Source organism: Serinus canaria, chromosome Z (genome assembly GCF_022539315.1).
Source record: "Serinus canaria isolate serCan28SL12 chromosome Z, serCan2020, whole genome shotgun sequence".
Taxonomy (NCBI): Eukaryota; Metazoa; Chordata; class Aves; order Passeriformes; family Fringillidae; genus Serinus; species Serinus canaria.
In genome coordinates this window covers 63,897,031-63,922,764 of record NC_066343.1, presented here as the reverse complement: position 1 = coordinate 63,922,764, position 25,734 = coordinate 63,897,031, and the positions used below count along the sequence as shown (strand labels likewise).

General features: G+C 36.4%; 2 protein-coding genes across 6 annotated transcripts in view; both read right to left on the bottom strand.

The window, feature by feature from the left end:
• Positions 1 to 4,227, bottom strand: part of CPLANE1 (ciliogenesis and planar polarity effector complex subunit 1) — a 59,343-nt gene extending 55,116 nt beyond the window's left edge. For 4 of the 5 annotated variants that reach the window (XM_050986872.1, XM_050986876.1, XM_050986874.1 and 1 more), the window contains exons 1-6: positions 3,820 to 4,226; positions 3,538 to 3,680; positions 2,618 to 2,753; positions 2,313 to 2,432; positions 1,285 to 1,514; positions 829 to 935 (exon numbers count right to left, since the gene is read on the bottom strand). In XM_050986872.1, coding sequence (XP_050842829.1) covers positions 829 to 935; positions 1,285 to 1,514; positions 2,313 to 2,432; positions 2,618 to 2,753; positions 3,538 to 3,618 — 674 coding nt within the window. In that variant the 5' untranslated portion in view covers positions 3,619 to 3,680; positions 3,820 to 4,226. Of the gene's footprint in view, positions 1 to 828; positions 936 to 1,284; positions 1,515 to 2,312; positions 2,433 to 2,617; positions 2,754 to 3,537; positions 3,681 to 3,819 lie in introns of all 5 variants that reach the window. The other variant, XM_050986875.1, reaches the window with a different exon arrangement.
• A 3,905-nt stretch (positions 4,228 to 8,132) lies between these two features.
• The window catches only part of NUP155 (nucleoporin 155), a 30,565-nt gene continuing 12,963 nt past the window's right edge, over positions 8,133 to 25,734 (bottom strand). Inside the window, exons 16-35 of the mRNA XM_018920607.3 lie at positions 24,741 to 24,829; positions 22,389 to 22,448; positions 22,141 to 22,291; positions 21,206 to 21,272; positions 20,306 to 20,424; positions 19,999 to 20,102; positions 18,539 to 18,672; positions 16,581 to 16,772; positions 15,785 to 15,923; positions 15,007 to 15,142; positions 14,422 to 14,575; positions 14,063 to 14,167; positions 13,805 to 13,959; positions 13,271 to 13,400; positions 12,894 to 13,007; positions 12,307 to 12,427; positions 11,775 to 11,885; positions 10,679 to 10,815; positions 9,858 to 9,958; positions 8,133 to 8,693 (exon numbers count right to left, since the gene is read on the bottom strand). Coding sequence (XP_018776152.2) covers positions 8,555 to 8,693; positions 9,858 to 9,958; positions 10,679 to 10,815; positions 11,775 to 11,885; positions 12,307 to 12,427; positions 12,894 to 13,007; positions 13,271 to 13,400; positions 13,805 to 13,959; positions 14,063 to 14,167; positions 14,422 to 14,575; positions 15,007 to 15,142; positions 15,785 to 15,923; positions 16,581 to 16,772; positions 18,539 to 18,672; positions 19,999 to 20,102; positions 20,306 to 20,424; positions 21,206 to 21,272; positions 22,141 to 22,291; positions 22,389 to 22,448; positions 24,741 to 24,829 — 2,458 coding nt within the window. The 3' untranslated portion in view covers positions 8,133 to 8,554. The remainder of the gene's footprint in view (positions 8,694 to 9,857; positions 9,959 to 10,678; positions 10,816 to 11,774; positions 11,886 to 12,306; positions 12,428 to 12,893; positions 13,008 to 13,270; positions 13,401 to 13,804; positions 13,960 to 14,062; positions 14,168 to 14,421; positions 14,576 to 15,006; positions 15,143 to 15,784; positions 15,924 to 16,580; positions 16,773 to 18,538; positions 18,673 to 19,998; positions 20,103 to 20,305; positions 20,425 to 21,205; positions 21,273 to 22,140; positions 22,292 to 22,388; positions 22,449 to 24,740; positions 24,830 to 25,734) is intronic.

Here is a 25,734-nt window from a genome sequence, read left to right as displayed (position 1 = left end):
TGCCACTGATAAATTGAAGATTAGGTCAAGTAGGACATCATTACTAAGTATCAAAAGAAAAACATATAAGAAAAGCAGTTGTACCATATCACATGCAGGGCAAAATTTTGTCAAGTTATTTTGATAACCTGCAGAGGGCATATCCATTTAAACTCATACACATATGTGTCAGCCAGGAAGAGGAATGGACTATACATGTGCTCCAGACTATTATTCAATAGCATTTTTAAGTGGTTGTATCGTATAACTATTTAAGTACTTGCCCCCAATCCAGATAAAGAAATACACACACGCACTTTCACATCAAGCAAAAGAAATGAAAAGAGCAACAGAAAACCAATAAAATATGCAAATCCACATAACAAAGAGGAAGAAGTAGTCAAGGCATTCATGGCTACACAGTACAAGAAATATAAGAAAATAAAAGATATATAAGCAATAAGAAGAAACAAGAAAAGTACATTCTATCATCATGCAAAAAGCAATGAAACTAAAACACATGTGTCAACAGGCATACATAGCTACCCACACAGAATGATAAATATTCTCAGTGTTATCTAGGTGTAAGATAATAATAAAATATGGAATATGTTAATAAATGCTCTCATGATAAACACGTTTCACAAGGGATGTGTAAAGGACAGGGGAGAATGGCTTTAAAATGACAGAGGGCATACTATAAACATCCATATGTAAATATAAATAGGTGCTTATAACCATAGGTTAATGGAACATCCATGTAAATGTGTTCAGTTGCATCTCTGATTCCTAGCTCTAAAACATAATTAAATATTCCCGATGCTGAACTTCAGATATCTTCAAACTTACCTAACATTTTTAAAGGTATTTTCATGCCATCGAAGAATCAAAAATGTGAGCACTAAACACTCACCAGAGTAAAATACAAATGAACACAAACAGCAATCACCTAGTACCTGTAAAAAAAGAGAACAAGATCAAAACAACCCCAAAAGGCTTGTGACATACAAATTTCTCTTTAACTATCTACATATTTAGATCAATAGCTATTAAAAATCAGATTAAATAACAATGTTGTCACTCAGAAATGTAAAGGCTGGCAAGAACACAAGTGGGCCAGAAACTCAGATCTGATCCAGTATGGCTGTTCTCTTGTTGCCAGCAAATATAACATGAACCAAAATGTTAAGCCTATGCAAAATGCCAAAGAGGCAGACATTGCTTTCAAAATTCACTGTAGCTTTTGTGGCTCTAATTTAATTAAGATTTTTTAATTAAATTATTGCCTTGGGGTTTACTTTTTACCTCATTTTGTATGAAAGCAGCATCCACTCCAATTTCTTTTTCTTCAGTAGAAGGCAATATGACTGATTCATCAGTTAAAACTTGTGTCCAACGCCCAGAAGGAGAGCTTTTACCAGAGGCTGTATTTTCATGTTCTGTACTCTCCCACAAAAAGACACATGCTGTAGAAGTAGTTAACAGTACCTTTCTGCCATCTCCAGATACATATAAGTACAACCTCATTACACACTCTGGAGGAAAAAAAAAAAACGAAAACAAACAAACAAAACAATATGCCAGGATAGTTTCTGTTCCTTTGTTAAACATAGAATTTATAAGAATAGAGAAAGTAAATTTCTCTTCTCATCTATGACTAGAAATCCAAGCTGTCATGTTTAGTATCTTCAATTCCCAGCTTCATGACTGACAGCAGACCTCGGGCAGCAGTAAAGTCAGATGGATGTTCATCCTATTAATTGTCTTTCCTACAACACTCAACTATTAGAGATGTTTCCTGAGACAGCCTAATGCTCTACTATGGATTACTTTTAGCTCTTAAGTACACTACTGATCTTCCCTGAAACGACAGAATTTCTTGTGCAACACTTAACTTTAGCAGTTGGTATCAGTGATGCTATCCAATACAAGAAAATGCTTGATACTTAAGTTTGCAAATATGTGTCTGTATTTTATTCTTTACAGCTAGCATTTGCCATAAAAGCCCACCCAGAGAATCAAATTATCCATATACTGTTTACATCAAATGTACATCTGCCCCTAACTGATAACCTAGTCAGGAACATTTTACAGTAAAAAATTAACCATTAAAAACCACACTTACAGTATCTGAAAATGAACTATGTACAAGGGATTACTAAATGAATAATCTGTATCACTCAAATGACATTTCCCAAAGTTTAGCCAGCAAACAAATTATACAAATGCAAAACAACGTAAAAATAGTTTCACTCATGTAATAACTTTTAAAGAAAGGAAAACAACTTTTCCTTTATTCCATTTTTTCACAGGATTAATTGAAAAAAACCTACCTTGTGCTCCTGCTACTACTTTTTTGGACTCTTCAATTGCTGGTACAATTTTCAAGCAGTTCTGATCTTTATTCCAAAGAAAGAGCTCTCCTGTTGTAAGTATTCCTGCCAACCAAGCAGCTGCATTCGTTGGGGGAGAGAAGTTTTGAAGGATATTACTGTGAAGTTACTTAAAATTACTTCTCTTCCATCCTAGCCACAGTTTTAAGTGAACTGGCAGATCCTTTAGATATCTGCCTTTTCACACTGTTACAAATACAAATAAAATAACCTGAGCTTATTGTACATAAGATATTATACTTAACCATTTCCTGATGTTGTTAAGACAACCACATTTTTCAACAATGACTGTAGCGAAGGGATTTTCTTCTTTGTCTTCCCTGACGACAAGTTAATTTCATTTATATGTTTACCATCTAGAAGAAAAACAGCCTCTTTTTCCTATTGAAAGAATAAAAAAGCATTTATTTTTTCAAAATGCTCTTTTCTACACAGGTGTACAGAATAATGCAGAGAAAAAATGTTAGGGAAAAAATAATTTTAAAAAGTACAATAAAGCAGCAATTGCCATACTATTTTCATTCTTTGGCATATTTACTTCACAGTACATTATATGCAGCATGGACCTACAGTGATGATGAATTTAATTCACAGGTTTCAAAACACCAAACTGATCTTACAGTCATTATTAAAAAGTTATTCAAAGTACCTCTGCTAAACGACCGGCTAAAAATGCGAAAATTGGAAGTTAGCTATCTTGTCTTGCAGTGTTTAACTTAGTGAGGTAATTGCCAGTGACGCCAACAGAAAAAAAAAATCAACATTAAATTGCTACCTACTTAAATTCAAATCATAGAACAAAAAAATTTAGTGTGATTTTATGAAAGAAGTCTAAGAAAGTGTGTCTTTCAAGAGATGCAGGATGACATGAGGAAAAAGAATCATTCACATTTCCCACAATGTATTGTAAAAAACGTTGTGAACAACTATAACCATCAAAACAACAATCTCATCTAAGCACTTCTGAGTCTTTGGAGTAGGAAGAAAAAAAAAAAGGCTCTGCAAAGTTTCCCTGAGAAACTTTAAATCTCCAGACTCAGATCAATAAGATAAAATTAATTTATAACTCTTAAGATTACTCAAAATACTTCCTGAGGTTGTTTTTAAACCCTTCTAAAGCAAATGGAAGTGCAAAGTATTATACAAAAGAGACTATTACACTTACCTGTCCAACCCATGATATGCGGGGCCATGGTTTTCTTTGCTTGATACACGTAGAGACGAGCACATCAAGCTTAATCTCCATTCTAACCAAGCCTCTAGGTAACCGTTATACAGAAAAGCAAATAATGGCTTTTCCACACATTTCTAGAGAAAATGAAGAAAGAAAAAAAAAAACCTGAAGTTTTTGTTATCTGGGGGTAGGTGCAGAGGAGAGGAATTCCCATGGAAAGTCTTGACCATCTCTAGCAGCTTTCTGCTAAACACAAAGAGAACTGATGCTTACCAGTATTTCCAAACTATCTTCCTCCGCGCAGCTCAGGGGCCATGCGCTGCTCAGAAGGAGTTGAGAGAGAGAAGCCGCGTGTACATCGTCAAGAACTCCAAAAATGCACAAGACAAGGAAAACGTCCAGCAGCCTAGTCCGGCGGGAGATCGGGAACCCTAGGACAGGGGCGCAGGCCTGGCGCGGGGCCAGCCGCTCACCCGAGCGCGGGAGCGAGGGGCGGCTCAGGCTTCCCCCGCTGCCGCGGGGCGCCACCCGCGGCAACGCGCGCTGCCTGTGCCCGGCTCAGGGTGGAGACGGACCCCGGGGCGGACTCCTTCCCCGAGGCAGAGCGGCGGGAGGAGCTGCGCGCCCAGACCGCAGCTGGCTCGCAGGGGCGCTGAGGGGGCCGGACCCCCCGCCTGCCTCGCCGGCCCGCCCTCCCCCCGCGCTGCCGCAGCTTCCGGGCCGGGCAGGCGCAGAGCGCAGCCGCAGCCCTGCCCCGCGGCTCCCGGCGAGGCGGTCCCGGCGCTTTGGGCGGGCCTTCCTGTGCGACCCGGGCGGGCTGAGCGCTCGGCCGGTGAGAGCTCCCGCGTTTCTGAACATGCCGGCTTGGCGAGGGCGGTGGGAGTGTCGCTCGCCGCCCAGAAAGCCGCCGGCATCCTGGGCTGTATTCAAAGCAGCGTGGTCAGAAGAGGATTCGGCCTCTGCTCTGATGAGACTCCACCAGAGTGGTGAGAGCTCATCAGCTCTGGGGTCCCCAGCACGGGAAGGGCATTTGGAGAGTCCAAAGGAGCCCAGCAATATCAAAAGCAGGAACACGTCCCCTATGAAGATAGGCTAAGAGAGCTGGGTTTGTTTAGCCTGGCGAAACTTCTGCAGAAACCTCATTGAGGCAAATCAGTACCTGTACTAACAGTGGCCTATAAAATAGAGGAAAATGGGACTTTTTGCAAGGGTGTGTAGGACAAAGAGGAATAGGTTTAAACTAAGAGACAAGATTTACATTAGATGTTAGACAGAAATTCTTTAAGAGTGGGGAGGGCACTGGCACAGGTCACCCAGAGGAACTGAAGATGCCCCATCCCTGGTAACACTGAAGGCCAGGTTGGATAGGGCTCTGAACTGTCTGGTCTAGTTGAAGGTGTCCCTGCATATGGCAGAGGGGCTGAACTATTTGATCTCTAACATCCCTTCAAATTCAGCTCATTTTAGGGTTCTGTGAGCTCTCATATGTCAAGAAAACTGACTACTGAGACTTGGTGATCAACACAACTCCCTCAGTGGAGAAAACCAGACACTGGATTGCCTGTGGCAATCAGCCCACAGGGAAGGGCGCACGGCTGTGGCTGTGAGGGACAATTTGCATCAGCATCAGTATTTGAGGATGAGGGGCATGAGTAACAGCAGGAGACATAGCTGTAAGAGATCAGCATTCTCTATACAATTCAGGAATTACTGGAATCAGGTTGTCCTGGTTTCAGCTGAGATAAAGGTAACTTTCTTCCAAGTAGCTGGTACAGTGCTATGTTTTTGATTTAGCAGAACAATGTTGATAACACACTGATGCTTCAGCTGTTGCACCATAGGTACTTTATATAAAGGAGTGTTCAGTGTCCTGTGCTCTGCCACTGAGCAGGTACACAAGACAGGAGGGAGCACAGCCAGGAAGGCTGACATGAACTGGCCAAGGGGATTTTCCACACCGTGGAACATCATGCTCAATACATAACCTGAGGGAGTTGGGTGGGAGGAACCCATCACTACTCAGGGACAGGCTGGGTACCAGTCAATCCATGATGAGCAATTGCATGATGTCTTACTTGTGTTTCTTGGTTTTATTCCTCTCTTTTTGTTACTTTTATCTTTTTTTCAATTGTTAAATGGTTACATCAACCTATGGATTTTACCTTTTTTCCAACTCCCCCCTATCCTATGGAAGGGAGTGAGAAGTGTGGGAGTGAGAAGTGGCTGTGTGATAATTGCTAGAAGGGGTTAAACCAGGACAAGGTGAAATACAAGTAGGGTAAGCTGTCACTATATTTTATCACCTTGAAGAAATACCCTTGATTTGCTTAAAGCAGCTATTCTTTGAAGCTCACCCTTGTTCCCACCTTCTGCCACCTTTCCCTAATCACAGTCTTGATTGAAAGCTACAGAACAACAACAAAAAATTAAGATACATTGATGTTGATGAGCAATGTTTCACATTTATGTTGGTCTGTTACTTCCCTGTGATTATCATCTTTCATTTCATCTACTGCATTAACCTCTCTTCTCCCCTCTGATCCCAGTTTTCTATATACCTCCAAATTTAAATTGTGAAACAGAACATATCTTTTCTCCATCTGAGAGTAGAGCAAGTGTTATGAAAATAAAAGGTTATGTGTATACTGGAAATACCTGCTGTCATCTGAAAAATATCAGAGGTAACTTGTGATACCCTTTGAAATACTAATACTTTGATAAATTTGCAATATTTCCAGAGGAATCCTTATTCCATTAACTGGAGAAAAAACCAGAAGAGCTGAACTTAAAGTCTGTGATTTGATCAAAACTTTTCAGTTATTTCTCCAAATCTGAAAAGAGAAATGTGTTTAGTAATCACAGATTACAGAATGTGGCTGAACACAACATTTTTTAATGCAAATACTGAAATTTAGTTAAATATATCAAGCAAGACTTTGGACATTATTTGTGTGAACTGCACTAACAAGACCAGAATAAATGCATGATATCCTTGATATAAAACATAGCTTTGCAGAAGGTAACTTCTAATACTTAAAGATGTTTTATTTTACATGGAAAGAAGCAAATATTTTTCCCAGGACACACAGGACTACTTCTACTTAAATACTTTTAAAGTTTTTAACACTGACAAAGAAGAGTTAATTCCAGTATTTAATCTCTTTTTTAAAGAGTTGTATTTTAATTTTTGTATTACATCAGTGAGTGCAGCTGCTGGCCTAAAATCACCATAATGTATTTGGTAGTTGAGAGGGAAAGAAATGTAGTTTAAGCAAAATTTTAGAGCAATCCTGTTTCATAGTAAAGGCGCTGTAAAGCACTCAGCATTGAGAAGCAGCAGGATTGATGCCCTTGTTCTCCAGCACTTTTCATTCCAGTTGTCTGGACAAAGACCCTTTGTTGGGGATCCCAAGTCCTTGAGAGGCACTGGGAGGGGCAGAGTGAAGCAATGAAACCATGCTGGGCCCATAACCTAGAGGCTGATGGATTAAAATCCTATTCTAATGGATTTTTTTGTCTTCCATGGAGTACAACACCTAGCAATCCCCAGGAGCAAGGAATTGGGCAAGGAAGGCTAGTGACAAGCATGGCAGATTAGGGAACTGCTGGTGGAACTAAAGGGAAAGTAGTAAATACACAGATAATGGAAACTTAGACAGGGAACCTGGGAAGAGTATAGAAAAAGAATGGTTACGTATGGATGAAGCGAGAAAGCCCTTCCAGAAGCTGGAATTGAACCGACAAGGGACATAAGGAATAACAAGAAGGGCTTCTACAGGTATGTGAACTAGAAAACGAAGGTCAGAGAAGGTGTAACGCCCCTGATAAACAGTGATGGAAAACTGTTAACAGATGAAGGCTGAGGTACTCAACACTTTTGCCACAGTGTTCAATGGAAACCTGTCTTCCCACACCTCTTGAGCTGATGGACAGCAGGATGGCAACTGGGGGAGCAAAGTGCTTCCCACTGCAAGGGAAGATCAGGTTCATGATGACCTAACCTGAATTTACCCAAGTCTGTAGAACCTGGGTGAGATGCATCCCAAGGTCCTGAGAGCATTGTCTGATGTAGTTCCCAAGCCACTCTCTGTGATAACTGAAAAGTCATGGCAGTCAAGTGAAGTCTCAGAAAATGTATTCATCTTTAGACAGAATAAAAAGAACAACCCTGGGAGCTACTAACCTGTTAACCTCCACTCTGTGCCTAGGAAGACCATGAAACAGGTTCTCCTAGAAATTGTGCTGGAGGACAGAGAGGTGATTTGGGACAACCAGCACGCTTCACCAAGGGTAAGTCATTCCTGATCAACCTGGTAACCTTCATGACTGAGTGACTCCGACAGTCGACAAATGATGGGATACAGATATTTGTCTGGACTTCTGTAAAGCCTTTCAGATGGTCCCCCACACATCTGTGTGAGATGTGGGTGAGAAGCTGGATATGCCCCAGCCATGGCACTCACAGCCCAGAGAGTCAAACCCGTCCTGGGCTGCATCCAGAGCCCCAGGGGCAGCAGGGGAGGGAGGGAATTCTAGGTGTGTATACAATGTGGTGTTTGTGTGCACATAATAAAAATAGACAGAAGTCATTTTTTGACTTCTTTATTTAACAGATACAACATATTAAGATGGAATAGGGGAAATAATTTGCTTTTCCCCATTATTAGAACAAAGAAAAATAAAATATTTTTGAAATATTTTTTATCCCCATGGCCAAGATCACACAATGTTTTTTATTTCAACAGTATAAAAAAAAGCTTTCTATAGTTAAAAAACCTAGTAGTAGTAAAAGTAAAAGAAACTCCATTTGTCACATTTACATTCTACAATGTGTAGATACTTTTAGGAAGAGCATGAATACAGGCCACACATTTGATAACCATGGCAGGAGAAAACTCTCAAGATTTTCTTTCTGAGGATTTGTTCGTTCATAATTCAGTGCCAACACTGGAACCTTTATTTCAGTTTGTATTACCTGCACTAATGATTCTGTTCTTGTATTAGTCAATCAGTGAAGACGTTCTAACTTGGCCTGTAGAGATTTAAAATTCCCAATAGTAGTCTGCACCATTAGTGTGGGGCTCATAGACTGAAGTTCAACCAGGTAGCAACTAACAGCATCCAAACAAACATTAGTGAATCGTCGCCTGCAAAGAAAACACAGAATAACAATGAGCTACTTTCTAATCCTGTATCTCAGAATTCATCTGAACTAGAACATGAGCATTATTTGAGTTCCAATGGAATACTGGATTGGTAAGACATCTGTCACCTACTTTTAAGTATTTAACTATTCATTAAGAGAAATTTATTTTTGAAATCTAATGCCTGTGATTAAGACATAATAGGAAAATAAATGACCCATTACTATTTATCTGATATTAAATTTACACTATAAAAGCATGGTACAGTTATAGCAATGTTAAATAATTAGATACTACTTTAGATATTATTATGGTCAATGTATAAGTTATTAATTTAGATAGCTGTTCAAATGTCTTAAATTATAATCAAATCTCAATTTACGTATTATTAAAGTAGGTATTAAAATGAGACAACATTCACTCAAGTTCTAATAGAGTATTTAAATCAACCAACCATAAAAGACCACTAAAGTGATAAAGGATAGAAATATGTGAACAGGGGATATTTTTATGTATATTCTTCAAAAGAATCAGAAACATCTATGTTTAGAAGAGTTATCAAGACTTTGCCTAGTTCTGCTTTTTGACAAGATAGCGCTGGCTGGAGTTCATATAGTCTACTCAAATAAAAATTGTCAAAGGTAGAGGTGATATGCAGGGGACTTTTTCAAGTACTTAGCTATCTTTTTCGCTAAAAACTTTTTCTATTATTACACCTAAATTTCTTCCTAATGTGAACTAAGATTGATTCATCATCAACTTCTAATAAACAGATGGGGAAGATCCATCCCAAAGTTTGGTCTTCTCTTTCCTAGAGTAACTCAGAGCTTCTAGAATTGTACATGAAACAGTTTACTGTTTCAATCACAAAATGTCCAATTTTTGTTTTCCCCCACTTTCACTAGTCCTTAAAGTATATTGCCAAAAATCAAAAAATAATACTCTCAGTTCCTCAAGAATCTTCAGTGATGTGAAAAAAATTACCTTTGTGGAAGACGTTTATAAGGCAGACTTCTACAAGTTTCTACCAAATGGTTTTTAATGACAAGTGTTAGAAATAAAATATTGAATATACCTAAAAGAAAAAAAGCTTTGGGAATTGCTGGAGTGAAGTATTTTAGAAAAATTTATGTTTCACTATTCATTAGGATATAGCTATCCTTTTACCTCATAGGCACTCTGCTTGGATCCTGTACATATCCTGACAGTAATATGTGAATACACTCCAAGAGGTGCAAAGGCTTTTTCATTCTACTCCAATATGGATCCTAAAAAAAAAAAAAAAAAAAAAAAAAACCAAAACAAAAAAAAAAACAAAACAAAACAAACAAAAAAAAAAAAAAAAACAAAACCAAAACAAAACAAAACAAAAAACCCACAAAATATTAAGGACACATTACACTTGTTAAAGAGACAAGACAGAAAAAGATGTTGTGTGTACAGGAATTGCCAGCTGTGCAATTACTTAATTATTGTATCAAGAAAGTTAGATAAATAGGAATTCTACCTTAATCTATATTTAAGCCTACATTTAAATATTATTTTAAATTACATATGTAAATATACATAAATTTAACTCAGTTTTTCATTACCACGAAGTCAAACTTCTTTGTTTATTGCATTAATGGATCAGACAAGATAAGTAGTACAACAAACTTTAATCATTATTAGGAAACAAATAAAATTAATATTCTCCATATATGCTGTTCCTTCTGCAACATAATCCTATTTCATCCTAAACTAGCTCCAGGTGAACTAAAAAAATTATCAGATTTCCTGATCGTGCTCTGGGGTACTGAAATGAATAAAATTTACAGATTTTATTCACAGGGAAAAAATGTAGGTTTTTAAAAGTCTTTGAGTAAAGAAAGCAAAGTTTGAATGTATATTTTGTTAAATCCTTCCTTATATTATTTCACGTTTCCCATTAAAGAGAGACCTTGATAATAGCTGAACACAGAATTTTTATTTTGTGCAATTTTCCTTACCCGTGCTTTGAACAGCTGGTCATACACTTCAAGCAGTCTTGGCAATGGCACTCCAATTTCTTGCATGGTGTATGTTACAAAACCTACATCCCAGTTCAAAGTGCAGACTTGTTGCTCTAGAAACTGCACTAGAAAATCTGGAGGATATAAATGAGGAACATTTAGATTCCAACTTGTTACTGGAAGTCAAAGAATCAAAGGCATTTAAGAGTCGTTTACTATCAGCAGTGCATGGCAGGGATTACTCACACTTAGTACTTTGTTACCATTTTGCCTTGCAACTATGCTGTTAAGAAAAATTCATTAACTTTTGTTTCTACACAAAACATATACTATGACTACATTTGCTAGAATGGCCAGAAAAACTACTGAAGCTTGTTTAAGTGCCAGTAACAATTAACAGTGTACTGGTCAGCTCTAAATGCTCATATTTAACATCAGTTGCACATTATTTTAGTATTATAAAATAAATGAAGATTTACTACTGAAACATATCTTTAATATATTAATATATTAAACTATTAATATATTAATTATTAATAATATTAATAATTATTATAATTTATAATTAAAAGTAATCAATGGTTATATTCTAATTATTAATATTACTATATTATATATTAATATATTTAATAAATATATAATTAATATATTAATATGTTTGCCAGGTTTTTATATAATAGCACACTGTCAAAACATATGAGCATCGGAAAAGCAGAAATTCTAAAAACTATCCAGAAATCTCCCGAATAATTTTCAGAATCTACTCCTTCAGATGGCAGATGGTTCCTATAGAATTTCAAGAGACAGCAGATAAATGTGCTTGCTTAAAATCTTAAATGTATAAATACACATTTTTTACTTTATGCTTTGATGCAAACACACTTTACTACTTTCTAAAATGGGATCTGCACAGCCATCCAAAAGTAACTGCTGCTGCCACCTAAACTTCATTTATTTACCATTTCTTTTAAGAAACGTAAAACATTTCTTAGTTTAAAAGTTTTCTAAGAGTCTAAAAAGAAAGCTGAAACCCATCCATCAAACCCATCCATCAAACACATATGCTTATTTACTATGCAGGCTAACAACTTGCCTAAAGGAAAGTAGCGAGGTGTGCCAGCATAGATCTTTCCAAGCAATGCCAGCTTCAGACAAAGTGCTTGCATTCTGTCAGCGGGGCTCAGAGATACACTGTCGCTCAACTCTGGAAATTAAAAGAAAACACTTAGAGAGACCTTCAGGAAAAGTCCCACATTTACACAAAATGGTGTGACACTGAGGCACCTAAATTTATAAATAACACATGAAAATCTTACACTCTTGTCAACAAAAAAATCATCAAATGGAAGTAAAAATACAACCTTTTCTGGTGTGTTTGCATGTACATTTTTCAGTTTTTATGCTTCTGTGAAAACCACATTCCAGAACCCCACAACAAACCCACTACCACACAGCTTTTCCCTTAGATCTCTGCCTAATGTTGTTAGTACAATGGTAAATTTGAGCCCAAAGACCAAGAGGGAAAAACCCCCAAACAATCAAAACCAACAGGAACAGAGAGTGAATTACTAACTGATGGTAAAATATGGAGAGATCATCACAACTTCTCCTCCATTAAGACCTACCTTTTTCAATGACTTCTTGCCAGAGAGTTTGCACCAAGATAGGATCAGAATGACCTGCACAATGTATAATTGCAAGCTTACACTCTGAGAGCTTAAAAGGATCAGCAAATTCTCCATACAGCTGAAAGAAAAATTACCAAGCTTTACTTTTCATGTAAGATCAAATTAAATCTTAAAAATCAGTTGTTTCTTATTTTGTCTGACAGACTAGTAAATATGCAACATAACTGTTGTCAAGCACTAACATTTTTTTTGCTACATTTAGTTTCATTTCATTTCTTACTAAATTTTATATGACTTTGAAACGAAAACTTAATTTTCCAATATTTTTTTCTATGAGTGAAGAAATTTAAGAGACGTCATAATGAAGATGAACATGTGAAAGAAATTAAAATACTAAAGATTGAAAGTATTATCTGTACTAATAAAATACAGGAAATTACAGTCTAGGGTAACAGACATTCTGAGACCAGGAGTGATAAACTGGCTATTACTCTTCCTAGTCAATATAGAATCATTCTTTGCAAAACATTTTTCCTCCCCAAAATATGATAAACTGGACTTTAGCACAAGGAAATTTCTACCACCTTGGTTATATCCATCAGCTCAGCATCAAGCTGGGAGATTGCATCTTGTACTGAAGAATGATGGGAATACTGCCGCTGTAATGTTTCTTGTATTTGAAGCTGGATCCTTGCAACCTTGTTTAAGAGGAAAATACAGTATTTCAAAATTGAATTAATTTATTCATAGTTTAAAAATACACCCAGAATTAACTTTAGCTTATTTAAATGCAGAAATATTGCTGCCTTACATAATGAAGTCTGTTTTCATCTGCATAGCTTTGCATGATGAAAGCAAAGAAATCCATTTATAAAGAACTGGTAGTAAAACTGTTACGTGCCAATGAGACAAAATGAAATAATGCATTTACAGTGTAGCTTAGATTAATATTTTTTCTTACTTCCATTTTCTCTTCTAGTTCATGTAGGAATTCACCATCTGCAGCTAAAGAGGATATGGCAGTGGAACTTTTGGCACTCAAAATGGCACGTGCAATGTATTCAAGTCGCTGCTGAAGAGAAATTTCTGTGCTGCAAAATAAATATTCATAATAAAATGAATACTTAATATAATTATTTGAGGGTTAGTTATATTGTAGCTAGATTCTGGAAAGTAATATGTGCCTTTTACAGATTTTACTAACTCATGCATGACACAATCCAACCATGTAACCACATCATTGCTGCAAGCTCAGTTGTAGTGTACTTCTCAATAAGAACTATCCACTTAATAAACTATAATTACAGAAAATGCATTGCAAAGTAATGTATAATACAAAAATAAACATTATCATTGACTTCCAATAGTTGCCTAGATTTTAAGCTAACACATCCTATTTTTAAAAGTACTTACACAAAAGTTTTTGATTTTGGTTTTTTTCAGTTTTTTCCAAGTTACCTCAATGTATATATAATAGATCAGACGTAATTCATACCTATGGAGGTCAGCCAGCTTAGCCAAGACTCTGGCAGCATTACTAAAATTTCTGTTTTTTTCAAAGTATCTCCAGAGTAAATCCATATAGCGGACTTTGTTTTGGTCAATCTTGGTCATGCGCACCAGGTAGGGCTCCAAAAAGGGGGCAGTAACCTGCAGACATCAGAAAGATAACAGTTACACTCTTGCTCTTCCCTGCCTTTTAAAGCATTATTACAGTTACCTCTCCCAGTTCACTGTGTATAGACAAGCTCACCTGTAATAGCTTGTCCGCCAAGTCAGCCTGTATCAACCAATTGTAAAGCGCAATACTGAAGAGCTCATCTGTTGAACGCTGAGCCAACTTTAGCATTTGTTCAAACTAAGGAAAGAAAAGGTCAGAACCGCTATTAGAGAAGTGGCTACATTACTTTAAGTCCTGAATTACCATGCAACAATCCTTAGATTCACATTATTTGCATGTCATAATTTCCATGGGTGCTTTAGATATTGAGGCCAATTCATGACAAACCTTCACTTCATTAAACTACTCCATAATTTTATTAATAAATTCTAGACCCCTTCAAATCACACTGTGTTCTGGAGCGTAGTCATGACTTTTTTGTGAGTTCTTACATGATGTCCAGCTTCTTCATTGCTTAACATGTTGGGGTCAGATGACAGCAGCGGAGGACCTGGCTTTTTGGGTACGCTGGGAGACTGAGGAGCAGCTTTACTTTGATTCACTAACTCTTGAAGGGTGTCAGTGATACACTTGTAGCTGTTCAATCTGTAAACAGAGCAAAAGAAAATAAAAGCCTCATAATTTTTATTGCAACTGTCCATAAAATAGTTTTCTCAAGTCTGTTATTGTATGCCTCTGTAGACCGTTACCAAGATTTAAAGATTATTGTCAGCTTATTGAGCTTATGGTTAGCTGGATGTCACAATCTAGTTTGTTCTCATTCATCTTTTTAATAAGTATTTCTGTAGTGTTCTGATCACAATATTTCTGCATCTCTTAATCCGTTTCAGATTAAGTTGCTGTGATATTAGTCATAATCAAGGGGAGCATGATGGGCAAAAATATTTATATTGTGTCCCTTATCATAAAATGCTTGCTTATTATTACCCTGTATTCCTTCCCTAAAAGAGCTACTTTCCCAGTCACTTGAAATAAAGCATCACATTTAATCGTCATAAATTATCCTGAAAACTTGCCTTTCTTGAAAAGCTTGGAGTCCAACAACATCTTCTTCTGGTTCTCCATTTTTATAGAAATGAAGGCCAAGACCTTGGGGATCTTTCTTTTCAGCTGCTGTAAGAGAGAGCTCTACTACTCCCTCATAGAAACGCACTAGGAAAAATCAAAACAAATATCACTGTTCATTATTGTATTAAATTCACAACAAAATGGTAACTGACATCAAACATTTCTCATGTAAATGCTACACTATTTACTCTGGTCTATATAATTTAAAATCTACACCTGTTCCTACCCTGTGGCATTTATATGCAAATTTGAAGTTAAGATACTAAGTTACATAGAAATTACAAAGAATTTCCTGCACAATATATAATACTGTACAGAGCCCCATTTCTTAACCTTTATATAACGAAAATGTATTTGTAACTGATATACTGCACTAATTAGGATTCAGAACCATCTTTCAAAAAGCTTATTTTGTATAAAAGGTACCTGTAACCCTCTCCTTACATAGAACCTAGTGAAATATTTGAACCACATATATGAAACAAATGACTCTGCAAAATGAAGTACATACATGGGACTATTTTAATATAGAAATGGTTGGCTTGTTTAATCTAGCAAGGCTTTAAAAAAGAAAAGGCTGGCACATTTTAATTTTAAGATTTATTAAGCAATTGTTTATGGTAAAAAACTACAAAACTGAGTTGAGTCAGCTAACAAAGCAAGCAGAAAACATGGCATGAAAGCATATCATGAAATTATTCAGCATGATCAGTGACTGGCTCTTACCCTGCCTGTATTGTGCACAAACATTAGCAAGGTCTACTTGATTGCTGATCTTCTGGTACTCTTTCAGTGACTCCCTCAGCATCTTCTCTTTTTCCATTTTGCTTTGAGCTTGTCGAGATCGCTGAAGAAGTTCATTTGCCTAAAAACAAATGAAAAATTGAAATTATTAATATGAGCACATCATGAACAGATCATGGATACTGTTAATGAGCTGTTATTCTAAATTTCAAAGCTGAAACAGAAGAAAGACCATCCTCTCAAAACACTCTCTGGTCCCTAAGTTTCCAGCAAAAAGGCTACAATAGCATTAGAAGAGCTGAAGACTTAACCAACTGGTTTCCTATTCTCTCCTCACCAGTTACTTGTTTGAAATTTATTTGAAAAGCTTCAATGACCTAAGTTCTTAGACACAATTGTATGTCACAAATTCAGTAAACTGTGGAATGGACAAAACCCAAGATACTATGCTGAGAAAGACTGAAATAATACAACATTTTATCAACATAAAGAAGACAGAGTTAAGATTAGAGACCAGTTTACAGTTAAGAGACTACAAAAATAACTGCAAATGCATCAAATAATTTTTGTGTAATATTCAAAATTAATCAATTAAAATATGAAAATATGCACACAACGTGACTTCATCTTCTTCTGCCTCTGATCTGAAACTACTTGATCATAATCATCATCATCATCATCATCATCATCACCACCACCTACAAGCTGTCCAATGTATCTCATTTGTGCATGTTCTCAAGTTGTGTTTGGGTGCTGTAAAATCTGGAAGTGCACTTACCTTTGAACACACAGCATCATCAGTGCTATAAAGAAGAGGGCAGATATCTTGCAAATGGGCAATGATTCCATCCACAGACGCATTATCTCTGATGTAACAGTTTATAAGAGAGGCAATGAGTGCTCCAGTCAACTCTCTATCTCTAATCACCAAATCTTTAAAAGCAGTAACCTTTAGCTGTTCTTGAAGTTCCTGAAAATAAGACAGAATTTTATTAGTTTTTCAAATCTTCTACTTGACCCTGTTTAGAAGTTTCTGTATGTTCCAGCAGCAAAATTAACTGTTTCTAATAATTAAAAACATATAAAACTCCAATGACTACAATGAACAGCATAGAAATACGTTATTTAAAATACACATTTTATAGTAAAATAAAAATAATAAAGCAAGGGCTACTACTAAAGGCCTTGCTGGATGCCTGGGGACAGTGAAAACTTCTCTTAACAGACTTTCTCTGCCATCTTCACTAGGTGTCCCTCTGTTTCAGATCTCTGACAGTAAGAATGGAATTAGAAGTTCCTTTTAATTCACAGGGCACTGTCAGAATGCATACCCTATGAGACTGTCAAAGTTTTTAATATTCAGAACAGTAAAAATGACAGATTCAATAAAAGAAGGAGTTTGGAAAGTTCGAGGTCTGAACTCATTATGCTTTTTAAGATTAAATTATACTGAAGTTTTCTAATTTTTAAAAACTTATCATGAATATTTGCGCACATAGCTGCCAATAGGGTCTAGGTAGTGTCTATGTAGTATCTATAGACAATACTAACAGCATGATAATATAGCTCCAAAACTCTAAATCTATTGAAGACAAAGGAAAACATTTTACTTGTTAAAACAGTTAGTTAGCTCCTTGTCCAACACAACTAAAAGTGGCACAAAGCTCCCTAATGCAACACTGTGAAGAGCAACAGCTTCTGTGCCTCTGTAAGGCTTTAAAATTATTCTTTTTGTGAATAAAAACTACTACTTCTCAAATAATCTTATCAAGTTTTAGGACAAAATGCCCAGTATTGATGTTCATAGCTTTTTTAATGGTTGGCTGCGAATTCGACATTAGCAAAGGGTATACAGCAGTAGCACCCTTTGTTCTACAAGTTTCCTTCTTTACAAACCAGGGGCCTGAAAGAACTGGGATCATATAGCCTGGGGGCTTAGAGCATGATATGTAGGACCTTACTAATATTTTTGAGAAAGTGTAAGCAATGCAGAGTCAGATTTTTTCCAGGAGTAACCAGTAATAGGACACTGCACAATGGTAAAAAATTGAAGTAAAGGAAATTACACCTAAATAGAAGAGAAATCTTTCTTGCTCTAGAGGTGGTTCAACACTGAAACTGGGTTGGTCAGAGACACTGTGGAGTTTTCACCTTTATAGATATTAAAATCCTTACTGGACACAGTCCTGGGCAATCTGCTCTAGCTGCCCCTGCTTTGAGAGTCAATTAGATTATTACCCCCACTGCGAAGGGGACAGATCATCTCCAGTGGTTCCTTCCAACCTCAGCTGTTCTGTGGTACATTCTGGTACCCCCTTGACACAGAAGAGCAAGGACTCTAATACCCTATTGTTTTCCATCTTTCACCAAGACTAAGGCAAAGAATGAATTCCACATGGCTGGAATATGCTGGTCTGTTATTTTCAGAACATTTTGCAGAACGTGCTTAAGGTATAAAACCCGTAATTTATAAATGACACTTAGTATTAACTATCAATAAAAGTAGAAAAAATTATTGTTAATGGCACTTCCAATTGCATAAATTGAGTGATTATGTCAATGCTACATGTCAGTCTCTTAAACATTTGTGACCACATATTTAAAAATGTGTGTGTGGTTTAAAAGTCATAGGTTTCTCAATTAATTTAAGTAATTGTCCTTTGGGAATACTTAGGTAGCAAAAGAAATTTCAGGTGATTAGTACAAACAAATTAAAATTTAATATCCAGGTCTTACCTTCTGAAGCTCACCTACAGCAACACTGAATTGGTGCTCACATAGCAACTTCCATAAAGCCAGTGCCTGGCAGGTTTTGCGAACAAGCTGCTGGATGCCTTGAAGTGAGGTCTTCTCAGTCAGCTGTGCCTCAGCTGAAAAACCAGAGACTGTCAGCAGGCAACTGTTCCATATATTTCAAATAAGCATGTAAGTTTTTGAGGTTTTTTTGTAACCATCTCCTTAATTTTCTATCTTTTTTCCTCTTCCATTGTTGATTAATGCTGCCTAGCTCTCTTGGGAGATAAATGCTATGTTAACACTGTCCCAAAACAAATGACCCTCTGTTAACATTTATTTCCAACCATGCAACAAAGGAATCATGCTCTCTGAAAAACAAGTATGGTTTCCTGTGCAGTAGATTTACACATCAGTCTTAAATTTCTACTTTTGTTTCAAAAATAGGTATTATAAATGTGTTTTTGCTGAACATAAAAAGAAATCATATTAAAACTATACATATTCCCTTTTTGTTTGATTACCTGTATTTACTTGTAGAGAAAACAATTACAATTACAGCTGTGGTCAATATCGTCTACACTATCTTTAAAGCAACAGCTACTCCAAAAACTATTTCTGTGTTCTTAAAGACAGCACTTTAAGAACACAGAACATTTAAATCTGGTAAGATGTATCACATAAACTGAAAGGATAATGTTTTCATACTTATAACATAGGCAGAACATAATTGCAACAATTTATGTGTTTACTTTTGAGTGTTTACAGTTCACAAACGAGGTTAAAATTAATTAAATTGTGTTATTCAGCTATCTGAAAGGACTGATGAACTCAGTAAAGAATAAAATTTAAAAAATAAAACTATTAAAGGTCTATCAAATCCTACATAGTGACTTACAGAAAATGTTTATGTTTACACTAATTAAAGCCCAGGATTACACACATGGGAACCACGAAGATTCTCAATTCCATATATGCAGTAACAATATTTCCCAACTTGCCTGCAAATTGCTGGGCAAAAGCTGCACTATAAGAAGACAAGAAATCAAATGGGCTGTGTAACAGACCTCATATTTCTAAACAAAGTTTTGCAGACGTTTCAATGACTGCACCTTTGGAAACCTGCACTACAGTAGGTTTTTAACATGACATCATGCTCACTTGTCTCATAAAATAACTGCTTAGTAAATGCCATCTTGTAAATATAAATGGTTGTGCAGCTACTATGTACTGTAGTGAGGAGATTAACCAAATTTTCCATAATGGAGAAGGATTAACCAAATTTTCCATTAGGAAGGAAAAAAAGGAGACAGGTAAGAGTGCAAAATGATGCCATGATATTTAACATAAATTTTGTGCATAAAAAAGGCCTTTTTATTCAGATGATTTCATAAGATAAGTGAGAAAGGCGCCATCCAAATGCACCATTCCTTGATACTTCCTGCTCAAAAACAATTACATACCATGGTATTTCCTTTGGAGTTCTTGTTGGACTTGCTGAGAACTTCCACCATCAGGCCGCATAAAACCCAGGAGTCTCTGTTGTAGATTGGCTGGTGTGCTGAAACTGCAATTTAAAAAGCCCCAAAAAATGGTATTATGATTACAAATACCAAATCCCTTAAAAATGACTGTAACAAACTCATTTTTAGCATCTGAATGTTGCAGCTGGAGACTATACAAACACTTCAACTCAGCAAAACACCTGTGGTAGTTTTTCAAAAGCTGGACATTAAACACCACATGTAAATTTACCACAATTAATAATACCTTGGGTTTCCAAGTGCTCCTACTGTAGCAAACTGTGAATTTCTATCCAAAAATTCTTGTAAACCTTTTAGTTCTTGTAGCACACATTCCAGCATACGGGATGGAACACTGCTTTCTATCTGCAAAAGAAAGCAAACTTCTTTACAAAAGCTGGGTTTTCACACTTCTTTTTCCAAAAAATATCAATTTTAAGCTAATATCACTGAAAAGACAAAAAAGAGGGTACAACAAATAAATTATGTGCTAGTAACAGATCACTAGAACACAAGATAATTATATAACATTCATTGAGGCAGCACACATGCGAAGAGGCAGGAGTCCTCTGCAGATAACACAGTATTTAAGATGCTACTTTCTTTGCCCCCCTGATAACTAAATTAGCTACGCTTTACTACTTCCAACTCTAAGCTAGAACAAGGATTGAGCACTGGAGTCTGCTAACAACCACAGCAAGAAAAGATTTTATTTTCATCATGGACAAAAAATGAAACAGCTATCTGTAAGTTAGGCAAATGACGAATTTTTTTTTTTTTTTTTGTCCTTCCACAACTGCAGTGACTATCCCAAATCAGTAAATCATTTTATTCTTGGGGTTTGTCTGGAGGGAGCATGCAGAAATCCTAAGTAGGTATCAAGGAAGTGACATCAGTAAACATGGAGAAAACTGCCCATTGCCAATTAAGAACAGAGATTAAATTAGTTTGGTTTCTTAGAAAGTACTATTTAAAATAATAGCTTTAAAAGACAACTAATTATCAGTTAAGAGCTCAGCATTTAAGAAAACAATGACATGGCAAATGATGGGTTTTGTACTTAATAGTTTATAACTAAGAACGGAAGTTTAAAAGGACTTACATACTAAAAGAAAATTTTAAGAACACAGAATAGTTTTTTACTTACTGCAACAATTTCTCGATTGCCACTTTTGAAAACTCTTTCCACGACTATACTGCCATCCCAAATATTTCTGCAAAACAAAACAAAAACTAAGTCATTTAACCAAGTATTTTTGTAAGTCTTCTATGTATAATTTCTTGAAAGAGAAATGGTAAAACTTTGAAGCTAAAAGTCTAAAATAAGGATTATTTTTAGATGAAAAATAAATATTTTTAGATGAAATAAATATTTTTAGATGAAAATAAATATTCTAAAAACTAGCTATTATATAATAATGAATAGGTCAGATATAAATAATTAGCAAAATTCCAGATCTAAAAACTTTAATTAAATCAAATTTGACGCTTTCAACTACTATAGATGAATATGATTCCCTGGAATACAGTGTAAATAAACAAGTCTCATAACAGAAATTTCTTTCCCAGTCAGTATAGAGAGAGATCACCAACATATGCAGAACTCTGTTCTTGCTTGGGTTGTTTAGGGCTCAGCTTCCAAGGTAACTGAATCTTTAGTTATGTTTCATTGCTTTGACTTCTGATTCTGACTAAACATTCTTCATAGAAATTACTTAAAGATAGCACTTTGATCTTTTAAGTCCTTCTACATTTCTGTTTCATCCTTCAGTAGGAAAACACACAACTCATAGGTTTGAAAAATAAACCTGGAGATTTCAGAGTTCTGTTAATGCACTTGATTGCAGGCTCAGTATCTAAGCAACTTTCATGCCCTAGGCATTCACTGAATGTACTATTATTAAAAGAGATGCAAAACCAACATATTATACAGACAGGTATTTCATAAATAAACATTAAAATTTACTAATTTCCAAATTAAAGGCTATTAATATAGAATGCACCACCTACATGCACCTGTTAGTGCAAAGAAAAACTATGAAACAAATTGAGTAATGGAATCTCTTTTTCCAAAGATCTCACCCTATAATCCGGGCAAAGTATATGCAGATGCCATTGTGTCTTCCAGAAAACACTATCTCGGGACCCATCATTCCGCTGATGGATGTGCCAGGGTGAGACATGGAATTTCCAGGAGGAAAAATGGGAGTTGACATTGCAGGTGGTTGTAAACCTAGGGTAAAAACAGATAAATATTACTCATTTCAATGCCAATGAAAAAGCCTTAAAAACTTAAAAATTAATAAATAAAATGGAAAAGAAGGTGTTACCTTGCCCAGATGTCAAAATGCTAGGATTAGAATATGGACTATCAACAGTCAAAGGGGTGCCTAAGAAGGGAAAAGAAATAAAGGTAAGGTGTGAAACGCAATCCAAAACTGCCCCCTCCCAAAGCTACGCCATAAAGTATCTCCACAAAAGCAACAAAGTTGTCAAATCAAACACTTTCAATGTTTATAGTAAAGTATCAAACTGCATTCACTTCTTATCAACCAACACTCCACAAGTCAAATAAATGGATACACTTCCTTCAAGAGCAGTTGAAGCAGTATTTTCTTCCCAGCATTCATGTGTTAATTTTTTGCTCACCATCTGTTATCTGCATTGGATGTAATATTGCCCACATACTTTTTGCTGTTCCTCACCTTCTGAATGCTGAACACTGATAATATTACTTTTCATTTTTATGTGGGGCAGATGTAGAAACACTACAGCAACCCTGCTAACTCAAAACAGTAAGTCCTGAGACTGTCCACAGCCTCAAGCTCAGCCATGAATACTCCATCTCTTCCTGCAAATTAAGTCTGAATAGCTAACTTAAGACCTCAAAATATCAGGAGCACATGTGGTCTACAAAAATGTCTACACACCATTAACAAACAAGGTGATGTATCACAGAAAAGATAAGAAAAACTGGCACTCTGAAAATTTGGCTTTTACCAAAGGATACAGTTTTGCCTTATTTGCAACAGTTCTGTCAACTTGGCAACTCACAACAGCACAGAGGATAATACAGTGCCAATACGTTCTCTGAGCACATTGTCATATGTGCTAAAGCAAAACAAAAATCGCAGAAAAGCAGCACACAAATGCATGACTAGACTTTCAACAGTGGGAAAAAAGATGGAAATGGCACCTGGCCTTCTAATGCTAACATTATTGTTATGTTAGTTTCATATGCAAAATTATGAGGTGGTTGAATGAATTTCTGTCAGCAGTGTCTGACCCACCACATGGGACATCCACAATATCAGAATCTTAATTTCACATGACAGTTCTCTACCCTTTGAGCAAACCAAGAAAGTGGTAGAAGACTGGTGCCATCTTCCACCTGGACCTGTTACTGAAGCAAAATGGAAACATCTGCTTTGATACTAGGTTTGAAACAGGCATTTATGACACAACAAAAATAAGCAAACATTTAGACTTGGGAAAAATACACTTAGTCCTAAAATGTGTCTCCTTCTTGACTACAGAGCCTCCTGCCATTTCCCCCACAACCTAATTTCACTCTTAGTCTGCTCCTAGCACCTGTTCTTCCCATAGCTACTGTTCTCTCCAACTCAGATTTCATTTTACATTCTTATGCCTTGCCTCAGCTCTTGACAACACTGTTACTGTTTCACAACAAAAAGGTTGGAAACTGATGCCACTAATTCATTGAAGCAGAATTTTAATAGTAGTTAAGAATTCTGAAAAAAGAGTCAAATGTTTTTTCTAAATTTCATCCTAGTTCACCACATTTTTCTCCAATACTTAGGAATTTGGATACATGTCAAAATATGGTAATGAAATGGAATTTCCTTGAATTCCAGGCAAACAAGTTTATTTCCCAAGTCTGTTGTGTAAAACTGAATGCCACATGTCAGATGAAGGAAGAAGATTTTATACATTAATGAGTTCTGTGTAAAAATCAATAATTAATTTAATTCAGTAATTCAATCAGAATTTAAAACTCATAATCATAAATTTCTTTTTTAAAAACCCTTCCAATCTGAAATTGAGTAATGCATGTTAAGAGACAGCAATTGTAGAAACTTAAGGGAATCTCAAAGTACAAAAAGGCCTTCACTCCAAGAAGCATTAAGTTCTGAGGAGAAAAAATAAGCACTTTTTTCCTTTTTAGGTGGCACTGAAGACTGAAGCAAAACCAAATGCTGAAGACAGTGCTTTTTTAGACAGAAATCACTCCAAATGACTAGCTCATTTCTTGATTAAATTTCTTCTTCCTTCTCATATATCTGTAGAAGCATGACAATGCCAATGTAGAAGATAGTGTTATATCTACACAGCAACCAGCTAAGCTTCATGTCGTCTGAAATACATCATCGATAAGTTGTTCTCTGGCTGCTAAAATGACTCTGGAAGTAACAAATGTATACCCTCTTTAGTGTCTTAACAGAGTATGTGCAATACGGATACATCATTTGAGATAACAACCCCCTCACTAAATCCAAAAATCACTCAAGAGAAATGGAAAAAACTCTTCTCATTAACTAGCTAGTAAGTGAAAAATACAGTCTATTTCAGACAAAAAGAACACAAGTACTTGTGAGAAGACAAACCACAACATATTTAAGGGAAAAAAACCTGTCCAAAATGATGAAATGCTTGCTACATACCTGCAGAAACAGGAGAACCCAAAATAGGTCCAACATTGCTGGGAGGAGGCAGAGCTGATGGAAATCTCATTTGTGCTTCTCCACCATACCTAAAGTTTGCAAAACCAAAAATTTTCAACCTGTCATACACAGCCCATTCAATTTTCATGCCTTTGAGAATTAACAGCAATTCTGGGGTTCTTTTAAAATGGGAAATAAAAATCCCAGAATAGTTTTTAAGAGAAATTTACCAATTCCTAAGTCAGAACTCTGCTTTAGCATCTTTTCAAGGTTTGCTTCTACAGGGAAGTGGAAAGAAGAGCACAGTTGAGATGACCCATGGTTGTCTGTCTATCCACATGTAATTTCTATTCATCTCTATCCTACAGTGTTACATTAACACTTTGCTATGTCTTCCCTGGCTAACTCTAGAGTTATAATCCACATTTTGTCTCAGATTTTGTGATAAAATTTAATTTGATGAAGAGCAACTATTCACAACCTACTGAAAACAGCTTACTGACTTTAACACCTGCACAAGTTTTGGCAAGGAACTACTAAGTTTTTTGGAACACAACTTTCCAAGACGCACATTTTATCATCACTTTTAACAGCCGTATCTTACCAAAAACTCTTTTCTCTTCCTGTAGGACAGCCAAGACACCCACAATATAGGGTGGGTCACAAGAACCTCATTAGGTTCAACAAGACCAAGTGCAAGGTGCTGCACCTACAGAGCACAGACTGGGAAAAAATAACTCATTGAGGGCAGTCTTATGGAGAAACACTTAGGGAACATGGATGAAGAGCTGGAAATAAACCAACAGTCTGCACTAAAAGCCAACACTATTCTAGGCTGCATCAATAGAGGAGCGAGCGGTCAGGTGATTCTCCCCTTCCACCCTGTCCTTGTGATAACTCACATGTACACACACCCTCACTGCATCCAGCTCTGGGGTCCTCATTTCTAGAAAGACTTTGGACCCACTGGAGCAGGTCCACATGAGGCCATGAA